This window comes from Pungitius pungitius, chromosome 9, assembly GCF_949316345.1.
Source record: "Pungitius pungitius chromosome 9, fPunPun2.1, whole genome shotgun sequence".
NCBI lineage: Eukaryota > Metazoa > Chordata > Actinopteri > Perciformes > Gasterosteidae > Pungitius > Pungitius pungitius.
This window is the reverse complement of record NC_084908.1, coordinates 13,181,389-13,203,149: the sequence shown is the minus strand read 5'-3', so window position 1 is coordinate 13,203,149 and position 21,761 is coordinate 13,181,389. Positions and strand designations below refer to the sequence as shown.

Genomic DNA, 21,761 nt, shown 5'->3' with positions numbered 1-21,761 from the left:
CATATTCATTATTCATGCTTACACTGGGATTATGACCAAAGCTTTGATGTTCTCTGCATGTACCCAAAGGGTACTCACCATTGGTACATTGTATTGTGCCATATACTGTAGTCATCTTTATTTTCTCCAATATGTATATATATTTTGTCCCATATGTGCTGCTTTTGTTGTGGTTGCAAAGTATGTTGGAAAAAGAGAACTTAAGAAATTGTTAAGATATTAATTTAATACCATGAATTTAAAAAATCCCCCTATGTTTCCCTGCAATGTTATAAGAATTGTCTGTATTTTATAAGGCATTCATAACATTTTCTGACCATGTAAATTGTAGTTCTAAATATGTATTTATTATGCATTGATTTATTGCTTTACCTGCCATTTCTTCTATTGATAAATTACATGCAAATAATGCATTTTTGATCAATTAAAAAAAATTGATTGGAGCGAGAATTTACATTTCAAATAAAATCCCACAACCACACCTCTTTGTGGGCCAACCCATGGCTCGCCCCGGGGGCAGGAGGCCTGCAGGGCCTCTGAGACAAAACCATTTCACCTTAGAATCATTTAGTGAGACAATCACAGCGCGTGGCACTTCCTTCTCATGTGAAACATATCGAATTAATTAATAAACAAAGACAGTAAAAGAAAGGGGGAAAAAAGTGGTGTCGGTCCCATGCAGGGTAGATGAATGTGTAAAAAGTCCGCGGGGCCTGATACCCAGTATGCCCCGTGAACGAGGCGACAAAATAATATCACGTGATCCAAAATGGGCAGTCCTCTGACGGTGCTGAAAAAGCCATTTTCTGGCGCTGCTGCAAATTCTGCCCAAGTCCAAATAATTTACCCGGATCCTCGTTGGGAGGAGAGGGGAACTTGTATGTCTAACCAGGTAGGAACGATGCATCAGCGATCGCTCTTTATGCGGCACGTCGCGCCGCCGTTCGCCGAGGCGCGCACGAAAGTGCACGGTGTCACATTTTGAGTCTCTCTTGTTCGCCTCCTCATACAGCCCTGTCAGTGAATTTAAGATGGCTGCTTTGTGTACCAGTGTGTGTGTGTTTTTTTTTTCTCTTTCTGTGGCTCCTGCATCCCACTCCCCTCACGCCCACCCTCCCCCCCTCCCTCCACATCAGTGTCCGTGTTTTCTCTGGATGTGTTTGCGGGACTGCGGCGCCCGGTCGGGGCACGCGGAGCTCCGGGAGAAATCGAAACGCTCTTTTGTCGGGTCCGATGGTCGCGGGGCAGAGCTGGATGCATACGATGAGGCCACTATAGGGGCCACTCTGTAGTCCGCAGGCTGTGCACCAGCACACCGCCTGCATTCAGCTGCACGACTCTTCCACTCCCACCACCCCCCCTGCTCTGCACGCGTTATTCGCCGCCACGACACGTCGTTAACAGTCGGACTCGTTGACCACGAAGTCCCTTTGTTGTGGTCTCACAACCTGCTGTCCCAAGGCCGAGCTGCAGACATTGTCGTCTGAGGACACTCGCCGACTATACGGGGAATGAACGTAGGCTGCTGTGTGTTTCTGTGCAACCAGAACCTCTCATGGTGTTATTTGTTTTCCACTGCAGATCTGTCCAGATGGATAAAATGCAGCCCAACCGGATTAAAATCACAGATCTGAATCCACACCTCTCGTGCCCACTGTGTGCTGGTTACCTAATTGATGCTACGACCATTGTAGAGTGCCTGCACTCCTGTAAGTTGCTCACGTGACATCATTGCCTTACATGCGTGCATACTGTTTGCATACATGCTTTAACACCAGCATGACATTAGCACAGATCTTAAAACTCTATGTATTTAGCAGAGCTGTGGTAGTGAGGGGATGTTGAGTCGCACACCGTGACTCCACCTTGATGCTCATTTTGGTAATCTTATCATCTGTGTGCACGGTAATAATGCACCGCATGTGAAATATTCACATCCATGTAGGCAATGTCTATGAGATGTAAGATGAAGTAATCAAAAGCAGTGATGTAACATTGTATTGCATTGAATTGAAAGTGGCCATGATGCCGAGTCCATTCCACACTACAATATACAGAGCAGGGGCCTGACATGTCGATGTCCTTTCTCTCTCCGTACAGTTTGTAAAACTTGTATCGTTGCCTTCTTGGAGACAAATAAGTTCTGCCCCAGATGTGACGTTCAGGTCCACAAGACCTGCCCACAGCTCAGCATCAGGTAAGTTATGTCTGTGTATGAAGGGTGTCCCATGAAAATCTCTCCGAATGTCATGCCTTTCAAAGAGAGTGTCTTTTCTTTCCAGGGCAGACAAAACTCTACAAGATATTGTTTATAAGCTTGTTCCGGGGTTATTCAAAGGTAGGACCACGTTTCTTGAATCAAGCGTCACCACTTTATGATGCCTTCCTTTGCCAATGGACACGTGTGTGTCTGATCCCAGATGAGATGAAACGGAGGCGGGACTTTTACGCGGAGAATCGTGTTTTGGAACCGGGGGAAGTGGTGGAGACGTTTAACATAGCTGAGGATGAAATCATCAGTCTGTCCATACAGTTCTACGAGAGGAACAAGTGAGTCAAACATATCTCCGTTTTTTTCTTACAAAAAGCAGCAAGGTGGATTTTTAGACAATTTTGAGAACAATGCAAAACAACTATATGATCATCCACAAAGCGAACAAGAGAAGAATGAATTAAACATACAATTAATGAGTAGTTACATAAACAAGGGGGGAATAAGACCCGTGTTGCCACTCAAAACGATTCCATCCACACCTGCTGTATGTCTCTGAATATAGATTTATGTATGTGTGGAAAGAATTGATAATTATTATGTAACACCTTCTCTTTGTATTTGATATTGTTCCGCAGAAATAATGAGAGACAGCATTCAGAGTTGGAAGGAGACAAGGTAAAGCTTGATGTTTGTATTGAAAAAAAACAACAATGTTGGTTAAAGCAGTGGTTGAAGCCCAGCCTCTCCATGTCTAATGTGGTTTTCGGGTCTTCACCCTGGATTTATGGGTTCCCCTTTCTGCTCGTAGTCCAATGGTAAACGCTTCCTGCAGTGCCCAGCAGCGATGTCGGTCATGCACTTGGCAAAGTTCCTCCGTAGCAAGATGGATATTCCCAACAACTATCGGGTAAGTGGACACTTAAGCAATACACAAAATCTCATGCCGTATTGATTGTGTGCCAAATTCCAGGTTTCCAATAATGTCAATGCATTGTGTGGAAGGAGTTACTCTAAAATTGTTCATACTGTCACAATAGGGGGTCAAATTTGAGTGTTGGCATTTGTCTGCTTTTAAAGTGAAACCTGTACATTGTTATTGGAGCTGTAAGTGCAACGTTATAGCTAACAGAGTTCAAAAGAGACCGAATCATATGTGCCCAAACAGTGTGGCATCGCTGCAAAATCATTGAAGTTGCATCAAAGCATCCCATAACTTCACTGTTTCCATTGGCTTTCAATGCTTTCCCCGCTTTTTTATTTTTTTTTAGCCAGTATAATAACTTTTTTAATACGACAAATGATCATAAGAGGCCCAACTTTCGCCTCGTCGTTTAGCAATCGACACCTGTAGTTCACTTTAGTCTTGAGAGATTTTGTTCAAAATTGTGGTCACTCGCTTGACAAAGTCCTTTTCAGGCATGCACACATGCATGCAGTCGTTCCCTGAAATATTCAAGGACATTTGGGAATGGGATTAGGGAGGCATATCCAGCAAAATCTGGGCTGCCGGCATCATAACACTCGTAGAATTTCAGAGAAAATTGCATTGCACAAGTTTAAGTTAAGTCGGGACAACGGCCCAGTCAGGGTTCCCAGTACTGATGTTGACTTCAATAAAGGCTTTGTACTGTATACAGTGTTTTTTTTCTTCTTCTTTCACTTAAACAGTAGCCCAAAAATACTGGTATCCACCTTAGTTGAGATGAATCATGTTTTACAACCCAGTGGGACCCATTGAAGCAGAGTAGATCTAAACTTCCAAATGAAGAAGTCTAAACTTTGATTTTTCTTGCTGGGTGTTATAGGTGGAGGTTTTGTATGGAGATGAGCACTTGAAGGACTACTACACACTAATGGATATTGCCTACTTTTACGAGTGGAGACGAGTGAGTGGCTGCTTTCATTCCATTTTTAACTGTGGACCACAAATACAATACTGTATTCTGACTTCCTGTAGCTAGCATAGTTTTGTTTTTATGTGAACATATGTATGGATAGAAGAAGATTTTTAGAGAAAGACGCACTAAAATTTGATTTGTATAAATGGGTTAAAATGTCTGTTCTTTTATAATCCTGCATTGTTGAGACTTAGTTAATTATAAGTCAGATTAAAAACATTTTTTGCTTCTTTTATTTTTGGTTCTGTTTTGCATGTTTACATTAAATGCATTTGCTGCCATGGTATGATCTTCTTGGATCATTTACTATAAACTTTCATTTTAATTTGGACGTTCTCCGAGCTCGTGACTGATATTTAGAGTTGGATATGTTAAAAAATGAGGCTGGGCTTATGTTTGTGTTATCGTCGACAAATCCCATAAAATGTGTTTTTCAGCTGAGGTCCACACATTTTATTAAATGTGTGTATTCTTTGACAATGGGTCAAACTAGATTTCATCTATATGGAAGATCATGTGACCGAATGCAATGGTTGGCCTCATTTATGTGGGTTTTTTTTCTTTCTTTTTAGATAAAAACACTTTTGACATTGGAATGTTTTGTTCACCACAAATGAACACAACCCGTGACTTTTGAAACACAACTGCAATTGCCAGAAGTAGAAAAAGCAACAACTTTAGAGAGGAAACAAATTACGTGTCTTTATGACACTACAAAGCAAAAAGAGCGACTAGTATTCCGTTTGTTGATATTTAGCCACTTGCTATTAACTGCCTTTTTCAAGACATGCGCAAGCTTTCACTCTGGGGGTATTTACTGAGGCTTTTATGTTTATTGACGTCATCCATGAATAATAAAAGCTGAGCTCCTATCCACAGTCCTAACAATGTGCATACGTCTGTGCAGACTGGACCCATCCCCCTGCAGTATCTGGTCAAACCCAGCAGGAAGCGCAGGAGGCCCCCCCAGTCTGCCGTCCAGGGCCACTCCGACGGCGTCAACACCAGCCCGACATCGGAGAGCGACTCCCAGAGTGACAAAGTCCACAGTCACACGGCGGCCCAGCCGCCCAGAGCCTCCTCACAGTCCAGCCCCGCGTCGCACAACCTCCCCCCCGCCATCCAAAGCTCCAACGGTACCACGGTGACCACCAACACTCAGCGACACACTCTGGCCTCCAAACAGGGCGCCAACGCTCGCAAGGTGACTGTCAACGGCACGAGCTCCGGGGCCGGCAAAGAGGAGGCGAGAGGGGGCGACAAGAGCGGGTTGCCTCCGACGACCTAACGTGCATCGAGGGGAGCGGGGAGGACAGTGTTGGAATTGCTCCCCGACCTTCTTTCTAAATAGAGAGACGAGCTTGAGCCTTCTGGACAAAAAGGAGGCAGATTACGGTTCTCATCTTTCAGCGGGAAAGAACGAGAAGGGCAGCCAAATAGACACTTGTGCGCGTGTGTGTGTGTGCGCGCGCGTGTTTGTGTGTTTATGTGTGTTTAGACTAGAACAGTGCACACATACAAACTGTACAGTATGTATCAAATGTGGGCATGTGTGCATACATATGTATAAACTTATCTTTTTTACAAGATATTGTAATCGTTTTGTATTGTATATGCAGTGGGTCCTTTTCATTTCCATACTGTAAATGTATCAACATTGATCTGCCTCCATAACACTTGGGACAAAATGATGAAACGGTATTGCAGTGTTCATCGCTGCAGGAGTTGGATGTAAAGAGAAAAACAGTCATGTTAATTACTGCTGTATGTGTCCATTAAAAGCAACTGTTCATCAGGTAACACAGGTACATTACATTGAACTGTTGATGCACTTTGTCAAAGGTCAGCTCACGCAATCCAACAAGTATTTTCCAACTGGAGAAGCATTTATATTTACAAAGTTCCTAGCACTACCACGCTTGTGAAAAGATGTTTGTCATCAGACCATGGTTTTTTTCTCTCGTGGCAGTTGAAGAGCTCAAAAGGGATTTTAATATTTGGCCATATATGTTGTAGTTCCATACATTTCAACATTCCTTTTGTTTCTTTTCAACAAGCAATGCTAAATTTTTTTATCAGCCATATGTGCATGTTTTAGGTCAATAAAATGTTTACTTACTAGGTTTTTCTGACCTGATTGTGCTGTTTATGATTCCCTGAATGTGATAGGTTGTAAAGCATGTAGCAAGAATGGAGCTTTAGATAAAATAAATTTTGCTTGACTTTTAATATGAACAGCTTGTTTCTCACAAGGAGCTAACCTGTGTGAAATGGAGGGACTAAAGTGTTAGTCACTGCATTATAATGGCAGAAACGGCTAGGTTTACACACACGGTATACATTGTTCAAGTAATGAACTGAAGCCAAACAAAAAGGATTAAAGAGACTAAACATGCCATGACACATATTACGGTTTCCCAACCTTCATACAGCAATAAGATTTCCTTGTTCTGGTGAGGCAGACATTCAGCTGGTCTCTCTTCCTGTATCATTTATAACATTGTCCAATACGGCGTAATAAAACAAAGATCTCACAGCCATCTCAGTATAAAACAGTAAAATCTCTGTATGCAAACTTCTATTATATAACAGATTATCACAGTCCAACACTGTTTTAATGCAACATTTTGTCTTCAATAGAAAAGACAAAGAGTGTGAACAATGAGATTAAAACACTGAGATGTATGTTCAAAAATGTGTGCAACAGCAACATAAATACTCAGATTAGATCCATCTGACTTTTAAGAGTCTTTTTGTTCATGTAGCGTTGCAGAAACAATGAAGGCCTGCTTGTGCGTCCCGTCACAGTAAGGTGGGTTGTTTGAATGCTTGCAACCACACAACCAAACTGTGGCGTCTTTCTCGGGGACGAAACGTAGCGGGGACAAGCCTTGGGCTTTGGTCTTGTGGGCTCCGTCGCAAAACGGCTGAAAGATAAAGTGATAAGAGAATATTTAGGACTTCAGACAGGTGTGATGCAAGGTGAAGTCAAAGGGTGGTTTTCACCTGATTCTTGCTGTGTCCACAGGCGCACCACGAGTAACGCTTCCCACCAATAAGCTCCACTTTGAAAGGCTTCTTGAAGGGGACAACAGGTTCTGATGGAAGTGTGGAGAGCTGCACCTGCGAACGTACATAAAAAGTCATGCAGTAATGTAGTAGGGTGAAAATCCACATGTTCTGCAATGCCAAAGTTGGTTGAAGTAAACACATTTTTAATTCTGAATTTATTATGACGCATGTGCATGCTCTTAAAGCAGTACTTTTAGTATGATTAAACAATACATGGAAGAGAAGCTGAGCACTGCCGAACATTGTCTGGTCATCAACATCCATATTATCTGTGATCAGGTGTCTCAAATCTGAGACACTCTGGGCTTCATTGAATGGTCAATGAAGGCCAGAGAGACACTCTCAACGTTATCCCAAACATGTCATATTTACAAAAGACCACATCAAATATAGGACTTCACTTACCTTAGTACCTGCTATAGCGGTTCTCCAAGGTTGCCGCAGGGTTAAATGTGTCCATTTTAAGTTGAATCTGGTCACCAGAGGGTTCATGTTTCCAATGACTCTTGACGTCGCGTCAATGCGACCTCTGCTTGTTAGGTGCTGCTCAGTCAGTGTCGTGCATTTAAAACAACCGTGGACGTTAAGTAAGCAAAAATGTTAATTAATAATGGTGAAAACAATCGTAACGAATAGAAAGATAAAGAAAAGGACAATTTTGAGAAACAGAAAAGAGTCTCAAGGCAAATTCTTTGGAAGTAACGCTAAATGTAGTAGCCTGAAAATGGGTCAACGGGATTGGAGGAATCACTTCCGGTAGAGTGACGTATGATAAGTTGAACCAATCCTGGGGCGGATCCCGGTTAGCGGCGGATTTAATGGGTGTGATTTGCTGTCAAAACATACTGTAGGTCGGACCTTCATAAGCGGCTGTAGGGAACCAGTACACGGGTGTACTTCCGCAGTCTTTTCTGTTTCTTAGAATTTGGGAACCCTTAGTTTTGGCCCAAGAACCAACATGTTGTTATTCTATAGTTATATTTTAGGTTAAAAACAATGACATCGAAAAAAAGTATTTGGTCAAAAAATCTCATATGTCATTAGGTTGAAAAATATAATTAAAAAAGACAGTAAATAAATATTTGGTTAAATATTTGTGATGGGAAAAAAAGTCAAAAAACATGCAATGGAAAAAAAAGTCGAAATATATTGGGTGGAAAAATCTCATAAAAAATCTTGTGGAAGAAAAATACAACTAAGAGAATGTAAAGAAGACTAAAAATCAATAAATGAAAATTAAATATATAATAGTCAGCTGTAACTGCTTCGCTAAGGTAGCTTCCACCACCGTCAATTACTATACTTGCTACAACGGTGTGCAAAAATGTTGCCGCCCCCCCTCATCAAATCCTAATCAGTTGATTAGCCACCCGCCTTTGCCCATTGGATAGAAAAAAACTATACCCAGTACACTATAGCCTGCTGTCACCATACATTTTGTGCTTGTGTTCTTCTTATTTACAATAACAATGAATTATCCTTGTAACCTTGAAGAACACAACCCAATTGATATAAAAGACATGTTTAATAGAACTTATGCAAACATCTGCCCTGGCTCCAGTTATTCGGCTGTATGATAATGTTCCATACTGCAGAAATAGGTTGTTTTGAGTGTTTCATCTTCTCAACACTTTATTTTCATGCATGTTTTAATGGGTATACGATATTCTGTTGAAATCTTATCATCAAAAAAGCAATGTAATTCCTACAAAGAAAATCAAATTTTGAAAAGTATGAAAAACATCACAACGTTTCACTTCCGTTTACTGCACCTTAACCTCCAAGGTTAGACGCTTTTCATGCTCTTCATTTAAAGACGCCTTTTATCGACTTCACTAAATCCTGGAAGATGACCTTGAAGTGTGAGCCGTCGCAGTACGGTGCGCCCTTGGTTTGTTTGCAGGCACACAGCATGACAGCCTTGTCTTTGTCAGGGGTGAAGCGCAGAGGATGGATAGTTGGAGCTTTTGACAAGTGAGTTCCGTCACAGAAAGGCTGACAAACAAAAAAGAGAATGCGTGAACACTGTAGAAAATAGTCTTGAGTAATAAAAAATAATTTTGTATTCATTTTGAAAGTTTTATTTAAATGTTATGTGAACATATTTAAGCGTGTCATTTACAGGGCCCTAGTTCTGATTCAGGGATTATTTTGATTATTTGACGTAGGCTTGTAGGAGATACTTATCCATAGTCAGTGTATTACAGTGAGCAGCATCTACAAATAATGTACGCTTGAACCTTTTTTTTGGTAGCTAAAAATAAATGGTCCATTGACAGCTTATTGCTTTGATCTCATGCTGGTGCATGTGTGTGTTTCTCCCAACTGGGACAAGTAAATAGAAGAAAACAGAAGTGGAAATTATATAATAGTTTTTTTTTTTAAACTGGGGATCTCTGGAAATATCAGACTAGTTTGAAGTGAAGTGTGATAACGTAGAAAACAATGACCTCAGCCATCGGTTGGTGATCTTCATTGTGGTCAGCCACAAATTACAGTAAATTTCAGTCTCCACCAGCAAACTGCTACGCCCTATTGGAACTGGTCAAACATACTCACCTGTTTCTTACTGTGCCCACAAGCACACCAGGCGTAGCGTTTCCCAGCAGACAGCTTCACTCTGTAGGGCAGCCGGGCTGCAGCCACAGGTTGTGTGGACTGCAGGCAGCACGGAACCTGCAGGCAGGAAGCATCACAACACAGCACAGAGAATCACATTATATATATATATATATATATATATACACACACACACACACACACACACACACACACACACACACACACACACACACACATACACAGAATATAAAACCTACTAAATTGCATATATTCACACATGCATAGATTCATATATACATATATGTATGTAGACACCATACACACGTATTGTTGGACAGCTGATCTAACCGGTAGGTGTCGTGTTTGGAGTTTCCATTGGAAAAGAGAAAGCAAAGGAAGCCTACATTAGATTTCCTACCATGACTCGGCACTAATTGTCCCCGGGGGAAAAAAAACATACAAAAGGAGCCACGGAAGGAGAAAAAAAACAATCAACGTGGAAAGACTTTTGAAGTTTGTAAAGGTCGCTCACCAGGACGGGAGGAAGTCTCCTGAGGGTCTGCGTCCATCCTCTCCGCACTGCGACCACACAGCTGCTCGAGATCATGTTCACGCGACCAAACGGTGTGATCCCGCAACTCCCGAGAATCCCGCACGAGTGAACGAAAAGGTGCCTCCCGAGACTTGGACGGACTTCTGACAATATGGCCTCTGCTCCCCTGGTAGCAGATCCTGAAGCCACTCCCTCAATTGCTTCTGCCTCCCCCGACTTCCTCCTCGCACACGTTCATTCATTACATTTGAAAAAGGTGGAGTCCGCCCCCGTCCGCTGCACCTTAAACTACCGTCAAATATATTTGAGGTATTTGCTTATAATGGTAAAAACTCCAATGTATGAATTAATTTCTATTGGAGCACACAAACTAGTAACAGATAAACAATTCCACACCAGAGAGAAAATGTAAAACAACTCGGTAAAATACATTTATTGACAAAAAAATCGTTTAAACTCATTCTTTTTAATTCTACACACAAAAATATCAAAATACTTTACAGGGCTTTTAATCTGAATAATGTCAAATTTGTTTTGATCAATTCTCTCAAACAAATACACTGTACAATGACAACATCCTTGTCCTTTTTTTAAAATTCAGTGCTCATTTCAGTTAATTTCTTTTTTTTCAGGGAACAATGCATTTAAAATGATGCATAGTTATTACTTGGTACTTAGCAACACATCTGAGATATGTCACTGCATTTCATGCGATTCATATCCCAGTCGGTAACTCCCTCTCTGGCCTCATTCAGTATCAGGTGCTTAAATGTTGTAACACATAAAAAGATACACAGTACGACATTCAGAACATGGATTATCTTAGTCACCCAAACTTAAAAGCTTAAAAGAATGAATGTGTTTCTACACAAACATATTAAAATATACAACAAAATTGAAAAGGTACTCAAAACGATTTTACAATTGGGCCCAAAAACGCCCCAGTGCAACATGAGAAAGAAACAACCGCTTCAGAAAACCTCGGCACCACCCTCTCAAACACGATTGTGTGTCTGGACTTTGCCTCCCTTGAGAGGGCACTAACGAGGACATACTTGGTCGACGCGTTGGCTCATGTCTTTAAGGACAGGATCAACATTCTCCTTTTGTCACTGCTACAGTATTCATCACAGACTAGTGAGCTGCTAGAAGTTCCTTTATGACGTCTACAGTGGCTGCTAACCAAATCATCGAGCACTCGACATATCACATGTAAGGGAGATCATGTTCAGGATTGCAAACGAGTGAGACACGCGGGAGAAAATAAAATAAAGTAATCCCTTAGTTTGCGAATAGCCTCCGTTAGTAAAACAGAGCCAAAGCGGAGGCGTTGTGTGACAAAGTGAAGCTGGAAGGAAAGACACACTTATCTCTACATTGGCTTCGGTTCTTAAATGGACTCATGCACCGCCTGATAACAGCTACACTATGCATCGCACAACGTCGTGACAGAACAACAGCTACCACTCCCGTCTCCTATGACCCCTAAACTTTGAGCTTCTCCTTCAGTCCTCGTAACTCACTTCTCTGAAGCACAAACGACTAAAGAACATTGCAATCTCCACACAAAAATGACACCGTGGACACTTCAGTTACCACTATACGGTTATTCACACGATTCGACTTTTGAAATCCTCGCTTAGCTATCAATAGTATAAACAGGTTTTTAGGAAAGGTCTTTTCACCTCCTTATACCCCGAGATAAAAAACACTATCAAAGAAAGACGACAAGAGAGTAAGAGCCTTTGGGCTCATGGTTTTCTCTGTAACTCTAGCATCATTAAGGCATTATCTATCCAGTATTGCTAAAAGAACAACTAGTTGGTGAACATGAAAGGAATATACTGTATATGTATGGAAGTAACATAATAATAAACGGACTCTTCAGGAAGAGGAGTGCAAAATATTCACAGAAATCAAAAAGCTGTCAGTCCCTAGTGGGCTAGAAAGTACCGAGCATCCTTCTTAAAGGTGTTGGTGGAGAATTTGCTTTGTTGGCTACTAACATGCAAAGTGCACACTTGTTTAAGAAAAAAAAAATTCTTACTTACAATTTTCCAAATGTTTGGTTTTGTCTGCTTAATCTCGATAGCAACTGGGAAGATATAAAATTCTTTAGAAACTCTCATTTGGAGCCCAACATGATTCAACGTGTTGAATCCAGGTTCTAGTGGAGAATGGCGCCATTTTCGAAGTGCCATTTTTACATTTATGGGGGTTATTACCTTACAGATCGACCTTTTTGGTGGGCATTTATATCCAGTGAAGGCTTTTGCGGCAATAACTGAGCACAACATTTGTTAACAAGCGGCAGAAACATCTGAGGTAATAACTAGCTTAAAGTTGAAATGCCACTAACCATAGATCAGAAATGAGTATAACTATCCTTTACATAGTAAGTGCCGTTGAGGGGCTGCAACATACAGAAGATCTGGATGAAGTGGGGTGAACACAAAGGGAAGACACAATATCAAGGAAGACAGTTAAAGGTCGCAAGAAGTGCCAGACGTTTGTGAGTCTCACTGACAGAAGGGAAACTCTGGCTCAAAGCCATGCACGGAAATCACAAATGTTCAGTGCTGTAGAAGTCAGCGAAAAAAACGCTCTGACCTCAAGTTCACACTTTAAACCAAAATCCTCCACAGCACCTGCAGGGATGAGCAGGAACTCAACTTGGTCTAGTTAACAAAGTAGTGCAATTAAGGAAGAGACCACTGCATTCATGCTCTCTGAAAGCTGCCTACACAAAACAAAAACTATGAGAAGAACCTCTGATTTGAAGAATTTCAAAAACACGAAAAACTCCACCTTGACGTTTACGTCCATCCTGTTATACATTCATTCCAGAGGGTGGAATATAAAGATGACAAAAGGAACGAGACGCGTTCAGGAGTCATGTCAGTTGACCGTAGCTCTTCAAGCCGCCTGCCATGCCCCACTTCTTCATTTGAGCTGCTCCTGTGAAATCAAGAAACATCACCCATTCTTGTCTCCACCCTTCTCTCCCGTCGCCTGAAAATACAAATCACACAACGGTTCTTCAATTTTCAAAAAACGTTAACGCCATTGGATCCCAACGAGAAGCCCCCGCAGTGCTGCTCACCCCGGGCTTGTGGAGAGCACTGTCCTGCAGGCCGAAGAGGCTGCCTCCCTGGCCGCCCTGTAGGGGGGAGGCTGTGGCGGAGGACAGCAGGGTGGGTGACGGGGCGATCATGGGGGAGTTTGGGTTGGAGGCGAGTGCTCCCGTCAGCGTGAGGCGCTGCAGCTCCCTCTGTCTCTGCTGCTGCAGCATCTGGCACACCATCACCTGCTGCTCCTGGGGGGGGAGGATTTTAAATATGACCATGAGAATATCGATATGCTTTAGTAATGGTATTTGCCAAAAAGCAGCTTTACAAGTATTCTTTCTACCCAACACGTTACATGTTTGTGAGAGACTTTAAAAAACTAGTCTGAAGTTTTTTACTGGGTAATCCACCAGACACTAGCAATATTAATCCTAAAATTAAATTGCTATGAATTGACATTCTTATTATATCAATTAAATTGAATAATGACAGGATGCTTTGAATCCCCAGCGTATCATATTTGATGATAAGATGCACATGGAATGGGACAGTAAGTGTGAATTATTACAGGAGTGAAGTTCTGTGAGGTGAGGAAATGTTGGAGCTGCTGCTGTTGCTGTTGCTGCTGCTGCTCAAGAAGAAGCAGCTTCTGCTGCTCTGACAGGAGAGAAGTCCTGAAACACACGTAGCGACACACGGCCACATTACACACCCGAAGATCAAAACGATTCCCCTACCAATGCCAGACCCAAACGCGCTGAAACAAAACAAGAATTCGCTTCAAAGTGATTTTTCTTCCTCGGGCCGACTTGGGACTTACGCGCTCACACCCTTGGGGAGCTGGAAGCCCTGTGCCAGAGCCTGGGGGTTGAGCGGTGGAGGCTGGGGGCGCAAAGCGGGCAGGCTGGGCTGAGGGGCGTTCTGCACAGGAGACTGGATCACGCCGTTCAGGGCGCCCAGCACGCCGTTCATATTCAGCTGAGGACTTCCTGCCAGGGACGACATGAGCCCGCCCACCACGGGCAAAGAGGAGCCGACAGCCTGATTGGAGGGCCCCGAGCCATCAGCGAAGCCTCGACTCAGGCCGTTGGGCACGGGCTGGCCGAAGGAGGCGGGACTCTGTTGGGGGGGAGGAGTACTCTGGAAGGAGAGGGAGGAGCTACTGCGGGACGGACTGGCAGAGTGAAGCTCCTGAAACAGATGAAAAGGCAGCGTAGCGCTCAGCTTTAGATGTTCATTGCCGTTGCAATGACGTTTAGAGTAGGGCCGCACAGAGCATCACATCCAAATCTTTTTTCAAATCAAGAAGCATCATCAAAACAATAGTATTCCAATAATTATAACCTCCCTTTGTGTGCAACAAGCAGGAGAGGATTTTATCTACTTCAGGGAAAATGTTTTTGAAAGGTTAAATGCCAACAAAAAGCTTTGAAAGCAGGATTTATTTTTAAATAAAACCATTTTGAGAGTACTGGAAATGGTTACATTTATATTTGAATCTTATTTTTACAGCACTCTGTAGTTATTGGAACATTTTGGATCAGAAACCGTACAATGCAGCACCAACTAGAATTTTATGTAAATATCTAAACGGTATATCACTAATATTGTTACAGTGGTATTTTCAACTGTGCAGAAAGGCCAAATTTAAACAGAATGAAATATAGGTAGGAGTAGCACTCAATAGCATTTAACTACTGATCAAACATTTGAATGACAAAGTCATGATTGAGGCTTGGAACTATCGAGTAGTTTTCTTTATAAGATGTGATCAAGGTAAGAAAAGCGTGTACAGGTCCTCACCTCAGATGAGGTAACAAAGGAGGCGTCATTCATGAAGCAGCCTTTGGACAGAGGACTCTTATTGGTGCCCAGGAGGTCTGAGGAAAAGAGAGACACAAAGACAGGGTCAAAACATTTGTTAAATGGATGTTAAAATGCCTCACGTGTCCATATCAACAAATCACCAGAGCGTCTATTTGTAGCCTCTTGGTGTACATGGACATATATGTTCAAAATGACCTATGGCCTGTGCACTGCATTTTACTATGTTATTTTGTGTTATTAGGCATGATTTAATGGGAAATTGGATGCATTGATTTAAGGCTTTAAATATGCAGTGCAGAATACGGAAATTAACAGTCAGTTGAAGGACAGTTTATCCCCCACACATCTGCTGCCATAATATCCTTCCTTGTTTGAAAGTGGGGGTCGAAGAGATTAAGAATCGGACCTTGGCTGGATGACAGGAAGTTGATCTGGGCTGAGGTGTGCATGGCGCCGTGGGCGGAATGAAAGTGTGGAGGGAAAGACACGGCCAGATCCGTGTTGAGCAGCTGCAGCCGCTCTTTCTTGGCCGTCAGGCAGAGGATCTGGTCCTGTAGGCGCTGGTTCTCCTGCTGCAGGGAGTGGAGCGACTGGAGCATCTCCACAACTACAAGAGGCAGGGAGGACAGACGGGTCAACATAAAGGAACAGCATCTCAGTGGAGGTATGCTCGCAATATTTTACTGTAGTTTCGAGTGGGATGTGATGCGGAAAAGGACCTTTCAAATGAGTTGAGCAACAACATGGATGAGAAGACCACAAATGACTAAATGTGAGGGGCTGTGCTCAGAATTTGTCTGTTAAATCTTCTTCCAATTTTGTCAACCATCTAAATTTGTCAGTCATAATTTAAAGTGTGTTGCTTATGTCAAAAAATGAATACTGAGAAGTGATTTTATAATATTCCCATTAGCTGAATGCATCTATCAGGATAAATTAGCTATTGCTTAAACAATAAAGCGCATGGGGAAATCTCCATCCTAACCCTACAAATGATGATGACTGGTAATTGTCTGACAGGTCAATTTACTGCTCACTAGAAACTAATTAGTCTTTATTACGTAGGATAAATATTGTCAACTCGTGGCCCATTCATTCGGTCTGCAGAATATTAATTCTTGAAAATTTAAAAAAGTGCGTAATACAGTTATCTGCCAATTGAAACAACATAATTAGGACAATTAACCAACAGCACATATATGCGCCAATTTAAAGTTAAAAAAAGAGATCAGGAAAGCGAGGAAGACGTCAATTTCCTCAAGTCCTTTCCTGGATAAAGGCTCTAACAAAGCATGACATCACAGACTGGGAGAACAAATACACTTCCATGCAGAGTGGAACAGTAGTTAACACTCAGTCTAAAGTGAACCCTCCTCAGGGTACAGAGAAATGCATCTAAGGTGCAGACTGCAGTTCACAGAAGCTGGGAATTTAAATGCATTTAAATGGACATATTTAAGAAAAAATACGATGGTAAAAAGAATAGAAAGAGTAAAAGGATGAGGGAAAATGAAAGCACTGTGATATCACTGGATGGAGGAACAAAAAAAGAGCAAAAAAGCAAGCGGTCAGCAGGTGATGCTGTTAAAGCTGCTTTTCATATTGTCACAACATGCCATCTCTTGCTGTGCTATTTTCTGTCCTCAACAGCGTTTACAAGCACATTTATCATCAATAGGGGTGCAGACATTCATAAACACAATGCCCTAAGCCACATAAGTCAAACAAACTGGTTCAAATTACTCTTTTAATATTTAAGACCAACTACCAATTACAATTTTGTATTGTTACCCTCTATTGATCGGTTCGACATTAATTACGAAAGGCAAAAATAAATGCTAACAATTGTTTTGAAACTGCAATGTCAGAAAAACTAATAATAATAATAAAAACTTATAATAAAATCAGAATTTCATTCATTTATTTATTTATTGATTTATTGAGGACATTTTAATACCAATTAAGGCCTTATTTCTGTATTCATGAAATTAACTCCTTTCAAGAGTTTGTAAAAGCATCTGCAGGAATGGTTTAGAATAGCCTGAAACTGCTGAAATACCAGTTTAAAATAGAATGAATAGACAGGCAAAGACTAAAAATAATGAACTGCGCCACATTCAAATGTTCATTTGGAATGTGAATATCAAGATTCTGCAGGAAGCTTTAAACTATTTGGTAAAACCCTACTAAATAGTTCACAGAGAGAAGTGCAAAGTGCCAGTCTGTAAAGAGAATCTTGTGTAAATAGATTTTTCCTATGTCTAGTTTAGTATGACCACTAGCTGTAAGATTATTCCCTTTCTAACATTGTATAATTCAAATGATATTTTAAGAGCTCCGGCAAAATGAACACATCCTCTCTGTAGTTTTGCCTGGGAGCCACGAGGTAACCACTGTTTGGTGCCACTCACTGTTGACTCCCATCTCCCCATTGCCGTGTTTCTCCAACAGGAGCTCGATGTGGGAGCTGGCCGGAGGGACGTTCTCGGGCCGAGCTCTGACTCCCGCACTCAACACGTCCCTTTGGTCAAACAGAAGGGGGAGACAGCTCATGGGAGACCTACGTGTGGAGGAGGAGAAGAAGAAACCCAACAAGGAGTCAGAAAGAAAGAAGAAGTCATCGCTGCAGCACAGCTGGGAAACTACCATCAAAATCCTGTGGCTGTGGTTAGTCTTTCTTTCTCATCCAGTCGCTTTGTTAGTTAACTCGCTGCCATTCACGTCCTGTTTCCTGTTACTGTTACAGAAATAGAAACAGAAACTTTATCCAAAAGATGTTTCCTTTGATGGATCTATGAGACGTCTATTCGCTCGCTCATTTTGAATATGGATTTTAAATCATGTAATTTCCCCAACTTGTCATTAAACAGATCAATAAAAATGAAATGAGACATACTGTGAAGAAAGACTCTCTCTGGGCGAGATCCCCTGACACGGGAAGCGACAGTCATCGAGGTCCGACTCTGACAATTGGGACAAAGAGTTGTGAACTTTACTTATACTTTTATTTAATAGATAGATTTAAACCATGCTGAGTTTCCTTTGATGGATCTGTGAGACGGTGCTGGAACCCGGAACATACGAGTAAGAGGAGGCCTTTTTGAGGAAGCTAATCTAAAACTAGCTCCAGTTTCTACACAAATGCAGATAGATCACGTATCACGGCCGCTCACCTGGCAGTGAGGTCTGCGCCTGGGTCAGTAGCGGCGGCAGTGTCGGGCCTGTGGAGAGGCAGCCGGCGAATGGCTGGCTGGAGGTCAGGCTGTAGCCGGTGCTGGAACCCGGATGGACCTACGACACAAGTGAACGTCAACATCTGGCGAAAAGAAGAAATCTCTTTATACGGCCGACGCGCTTGTGAAAAAAAAGAACAGCGGGCGCACAGAGGAGCATGAGTAAAGTAAAATGTCTTAATTTATTAAATGGTTATGTCTACGAGAAGAAATAATTAATTATAATAACAATAATCAAATTATAAAGCAAGAAAGGAAGTCAGAGAACTGTGAAAAATGTGCACAATCATTTTCCAGAGCATAAGGAGATATTACCCAATATGCCTGTCCAAACCCTCGAGAGATTTACTTAAAATATATGAAACAAAGAAAACCAGAAAGTCCTCACAATTGATAAGCTGGTTTGTCTTTTTGGCTTGAAAACAAATTACATGATTTACTGATAATCAAAATAGTTGATTATTTGTCAGCTGTAAAATTAGGTTGTGCTAATAATAATACCACCAATAGTAGAAACTCGATGCAGAGATAAAGCGAACAGAACAGTTCCCCCTGGGAGCCTTCATGCTGACTCTTTGAAATACCTGTGTGTTTGAGACAGCGTTGACTGAAGGAAGTGAGAGTGAGGACACGTTGGACGTAAGGAGTCCTGAGGACAGAGGGGTGCTACACATGCCCCCTCCCAGGGACAGGGAGGTGTTGCACACCCCTCCACCCAGGGAGAGAGGGGCACTGCAGACACCCACACCCAGTGCAAGAGGGTCCTTTAGGCTGGAGTAGATCCCTGAGGGACGGGGAAGATACATTTAGGTTAAAAAAAAAGAAAAAGTAACTATTATCATCCGAGAGGTTATAACACGCCCCAAAACGTGGCAGCCGGGTGTTTGAGCTCACAAGAGAATCAGTCTGTAAGTAGGGCAGGAAATCTAGAACGATGTGTGCAGATCACACAAAACCACCATCTAGGACAATATCCTGAATTTAAAACCCTTGTGTGTGCAAACAGTGACCTTTACATCAACAGTATCCAATGGCTCGTTATAACACCCTCTGAGGTTCTGAATTACAGATAAGCTGCTACTGTGGTGCTGACATGGCAAATGTGAAGTGGAAACATTTCATCACTTTAGAATCCAGCTGCAAATGAATACAAGTGTTTTTTTTTGTTGATGTTGTGTGCTCTCTCACACAGGAAGCCAGAGGGCTACCACACACACCCACTCGCGTAGACTCACCGGAGCTGAGCAGAGAGTTGCCACGGCTTGTGGAAAATACGCCGGCGCAGGAGGAGAAAGAAGAGGAAGAAGAGACGGCCGCGGGAGGCAGCGCAGAGGTGAAGGCGGGGTGAGGGACGGAGGACGGGCTCGGGTGGAGCGAGGAGGTTAAGGCTGGAGGAGGCGGCGCTGCGCGGTGATGGTGATGCTCCTCTTCCCTCCTCTCTCGGTTCTTGCTGCCCCGGGGGCGCCCTGGACCGTGGCTGCTCTTCTTGTTGCCGCGGTGCCGCCTCTCGCGGGGGAGCGGCGGAGGCGTGGCTTTGTCCTCCTGGGCCGCCTCCTCCAGGATGGGCGGCGTGCTGATTTGAGACGGCTTACAAAGACTCTTGGAGGGCTTGTAGTCCCCGGAGGAGGAGATCTTTCGGATCTTGCAACTGCTGCCCAGCCCCGACGAAGAGGTGATGCGCATGATGGACCCAAAGGTGGAAATAGTGACCTTGTTCTCGAAAGGGCTCGAGTTGCCCTCCGACCGGTCGTGACCCTGTGACCCTGCCAGTGGGCCATCAGCAAGAGTCAAAGCTGGTGGCTTGTGGTATTTACTGTCCTCCTCCTCCTCCTCCTCATCTTTGTCTCCCTTTTCATCGTCCTCTTTGTTCTCCTCCTCCTGCACTGCTGGCCTCCTGTGGCGCTCCTCGCCACTGTGGTCGTCTCCTCTTTGGTCGTGATCGCGCTCCAGGCGCGCCGCCGACGACGAGAACGAATGGAAATCCTGGGCGGAGGACAGTGAGCCACCTCCAACATAGAAAGGGATTTGAGTTAATTGCTGTTATTACCCTTCGTGTCACCGGGTCAGCGTCTAACTCCGTCTCCTATTTCATTGTGCAAATACCTGCGTTGAATGGACTGGAGGAACAGGAGGAGGAGGAGCAGCTCTTGCCGGTGCTTCCCGTCTTCTTGCTGCGGTGACTGTGGCCGTGTGAGCTCAGCTTCTTGGACTTTCCTTCACTGTCCTTGCTGTTGTGGTGACTGGAGGATATCTTTACACACATGTTCCAACTAGATTAGCGGGACTACTTACCAAAGTGGCCAGCATGTCAAAGTCATCCTGTTTGGTGGCTTTTCATACCTTTTCTATACTGCTGGTCATCACGGATGAGCCCAGGCTGTCAGAAGACTTTTTGTGGCGCTCTTTCTGCCGAATCTTGTCCTTATGACTCTGAATAGACATCAAGACAGGTATTTTAAGAGCCAAACCAGGTTGTGCAAACATAAACACAAACAAGCATACACAACCATAAATACTTGAACATTCTCTTAATCTCTATGACAAAAACCTTGATTTTTAAAAACTTTAAATTTGCAAAAGATCTCAATTCATAATGTTGCTTTAAAACTAGCCCACAGACAAGAACTTTATCTCTGTAAAATCGGTGAAGTTTTACATTTAACACTAACGCTTACCTTCCTCGGTCTGTGGTGGTGATGTTTGTCTTGTGGCGGAGAGCTTGACAGCTTCCGGGCATGACTGAAGGAGCTACTTGTATTTTCACTGGAGCGCAACTTCTTCTGCTGTAAAACCCGAAATGAAAAAATAAGCATGGTCTCAAGACCAAATAAAACTTAAAAGATGTGGGCGCCCTTTCCCCCTGGGCCTGTCCAAGGGGAAATGGAGCCGCTCATGGCGTAAATCCACAGAGCAAATGCAACCGGCGAGGCCAAGCAAGCACAAGGCGGAGGTCCTACAAAGATTGTACACCTGCCAGGTGGAATCAGACTCCACCCGTTTAGAATTGTAAAAATATGTTCAAGTAATTTTGCAACCTAATTAATGTGACGCAAGCTTGACCTCCTGTTGCATGGGCAACAGTTAAGGAAAAATGAATCAATATATTGATGACCTTGCGGTTCTCTATTCCCATCCCTACTCACAGCCACAACAGTTATGTGGAGGAAAAGAACACAACTAAACAGGGTGCTGTAAATCAAATAAAAATATGAACAATATCACACTTTATTATTAAACGAAAAAACTGAATCCATTACTGCAATATTGATAGAAAGGACAGCTGGACCTTATAATGAATAAATTAATAAAAGCAATAAAAAGTATTGTAATTAT

The 21,761-nt window shown here is 42.8% G+C and overlaps 4 protein-coding genes across 5 annotated transcripts in view; 1 reads left to right on the top strand and 3 right to left on the bottom strand.

The window, feature by feature from the left end:
• The first annotated feature begins 757 nt into the window (after positions 1 to 757).
• LOC119217453 (polycomb group RING finger protein 2-like) lies at positions 758 to 6,238 on the top strand. 2 transcript variants are annotated; one of them, XM_037471098.2, is made up of 9 exons: positions 758 to 892; positions 1,582 to 1,709; positions 2,101 to 2,197; positions 2,283 to 2,338; positions 2,421 to 2,550; positions 2,851 to 2,890; positions 3,024 to 3,122; positions 4,021 to 4,101; positions 5,021 to 6,238. In XM_037471098.2, exons 2-9 carry the CDS (start codon positions 1,592 to 1,594, stop codon positions 5,399 to 5,401), a joined length of 1,002 nt encoding a protein of 333 aa, XP_037326995.2. In that variant the 5' UTR covers positions 758 to 892; positions 1,582 to 1,591; the 3' UTR covers positions 5,402 to 6,238. The 2 variants fall into 2 exon arrangements, with proteins under 2 accessions (XP_037326995.2, XP_037326994.2); XM_037471097.2 differs by lacking the exon at positions 758 to 892 and having other exon boundaries at positions 910 to 1,709.
• Positions 6,239 to 6,321: 83 nt separating this feature from the next.
• LOC119217455 (CDGSH iron-sulfur domain-containing protein 3, mitochondrial-like) lies at positions 6,322 to 7,924 on the bottom strand. Its single transcript, XM_037471101.2, has 3 exons — positions 7,591 to 7,924; positions 7,120 to 7,236; positions 6,322 to 7,040 (listed from the first exon to the last, which is right to left on the bottom strand). Exons 1-3 carry the CDS (start codon positions 7,675 to 7,677, stop codon positions 6,855 to 6,857), a joined length of 390 nt encoding a protein of 129 aa, XP_037326998.2. The 5' UTR covers positions 7,678 to 7,924; the 3' UTR covers positions 6,322 to 6,854.
• Positions 7,925 to 8,693: 769 nt separating this feature from the next.
• LOC119217454 (CDGSH iron-sulfur domain-containing protein 3, mitochondrial-like) lies at positions 8,694 to 10,482 on the bottom strand. The gene is made up of 3 exons (XM_037471100.2): positions 10,280 to 10,482; positions 9,745 to 9,861; positions 8,694 to 9,180 (listed from the first exon to the last, which is right to left on the bottom strand). Exons 1-3 carry the CDS (start codon positions 10,352 to 10,354, stop codon positions 8,992 to 8,994), a joined length of 381 nt encoding a protein of 126 aa, XP_037326997.1. The 5' UTR covers positions 10,355 to 10,482; the 3' UTR covers positions 8,694 to 8,991.
• Positions 10,483 to 10,702: 220 nt separating this feature from the next.
• LOC119217452 (protein AF-17-like) overlaps positions 10,703 to 21,761 on the bottom strand; it is a 16,369-nt gene continuing 5,310 nt past the window's right edge. Inside the window, exons 6-19 of the mRNA XM_062564378.1 lie at positions 21,104 to 21,211; positions 20,769 to 20,858; positions 20,532 to 20,679; positions 19,664 to 20,434; positions 19,013 to 19,212; positions 18,369 to 18,486; positions 18,092 to 18,158; positions 17,607 to 17,755; positions 15,602 to 15,802; positions 15,172 to 15,248; positions 14,189 to 14,559; positions 13,937 to 14,042; positions 13,404 to 13,616; positions 10,703 to 13,312 (exon numbers count right to left, since the gene is read on the bottom strand). Coding sequence (XP_062420362.1) covers positions 13,277 to 13,312; positions 13,404 to 13,616; positions 13,937 to 14,042; positions 14,189 to 14,559; positions 15,172 to 15,248; positions 15,602 to 15,802; positions 17,607 to 17,755; positions 18,092 to 18,158; positions 18,369 to 18,486; positions 19,013 to 19,212; positions 19,664 to 20,434; positions 20,532 to 20,679; positions 20,769 to 20,858; positions 21,104 to 21,211 — 2,655 coding nt within the window. The 3' untranslated portion in view covers positions 10,703 to 13,276. The remainder of the gene's footprint in view (positions 13,313 to 13,403; positions 13,617 to 13,936; positions 14,043 to 14,188; positions 14,560 to 15,171; positions 15,249 to 15,601; positions 15,803 to 17,606; positions 17,756 to 18,091; positions 18,159 to 18,368; positions 18,487 to 19,012; positions 19,213 to 19,663; positions 20,435 to 20,531; positions 20,680 to 20,768; positions 20,859 to 21,103; positions 21,212 to 21,761) is intronic.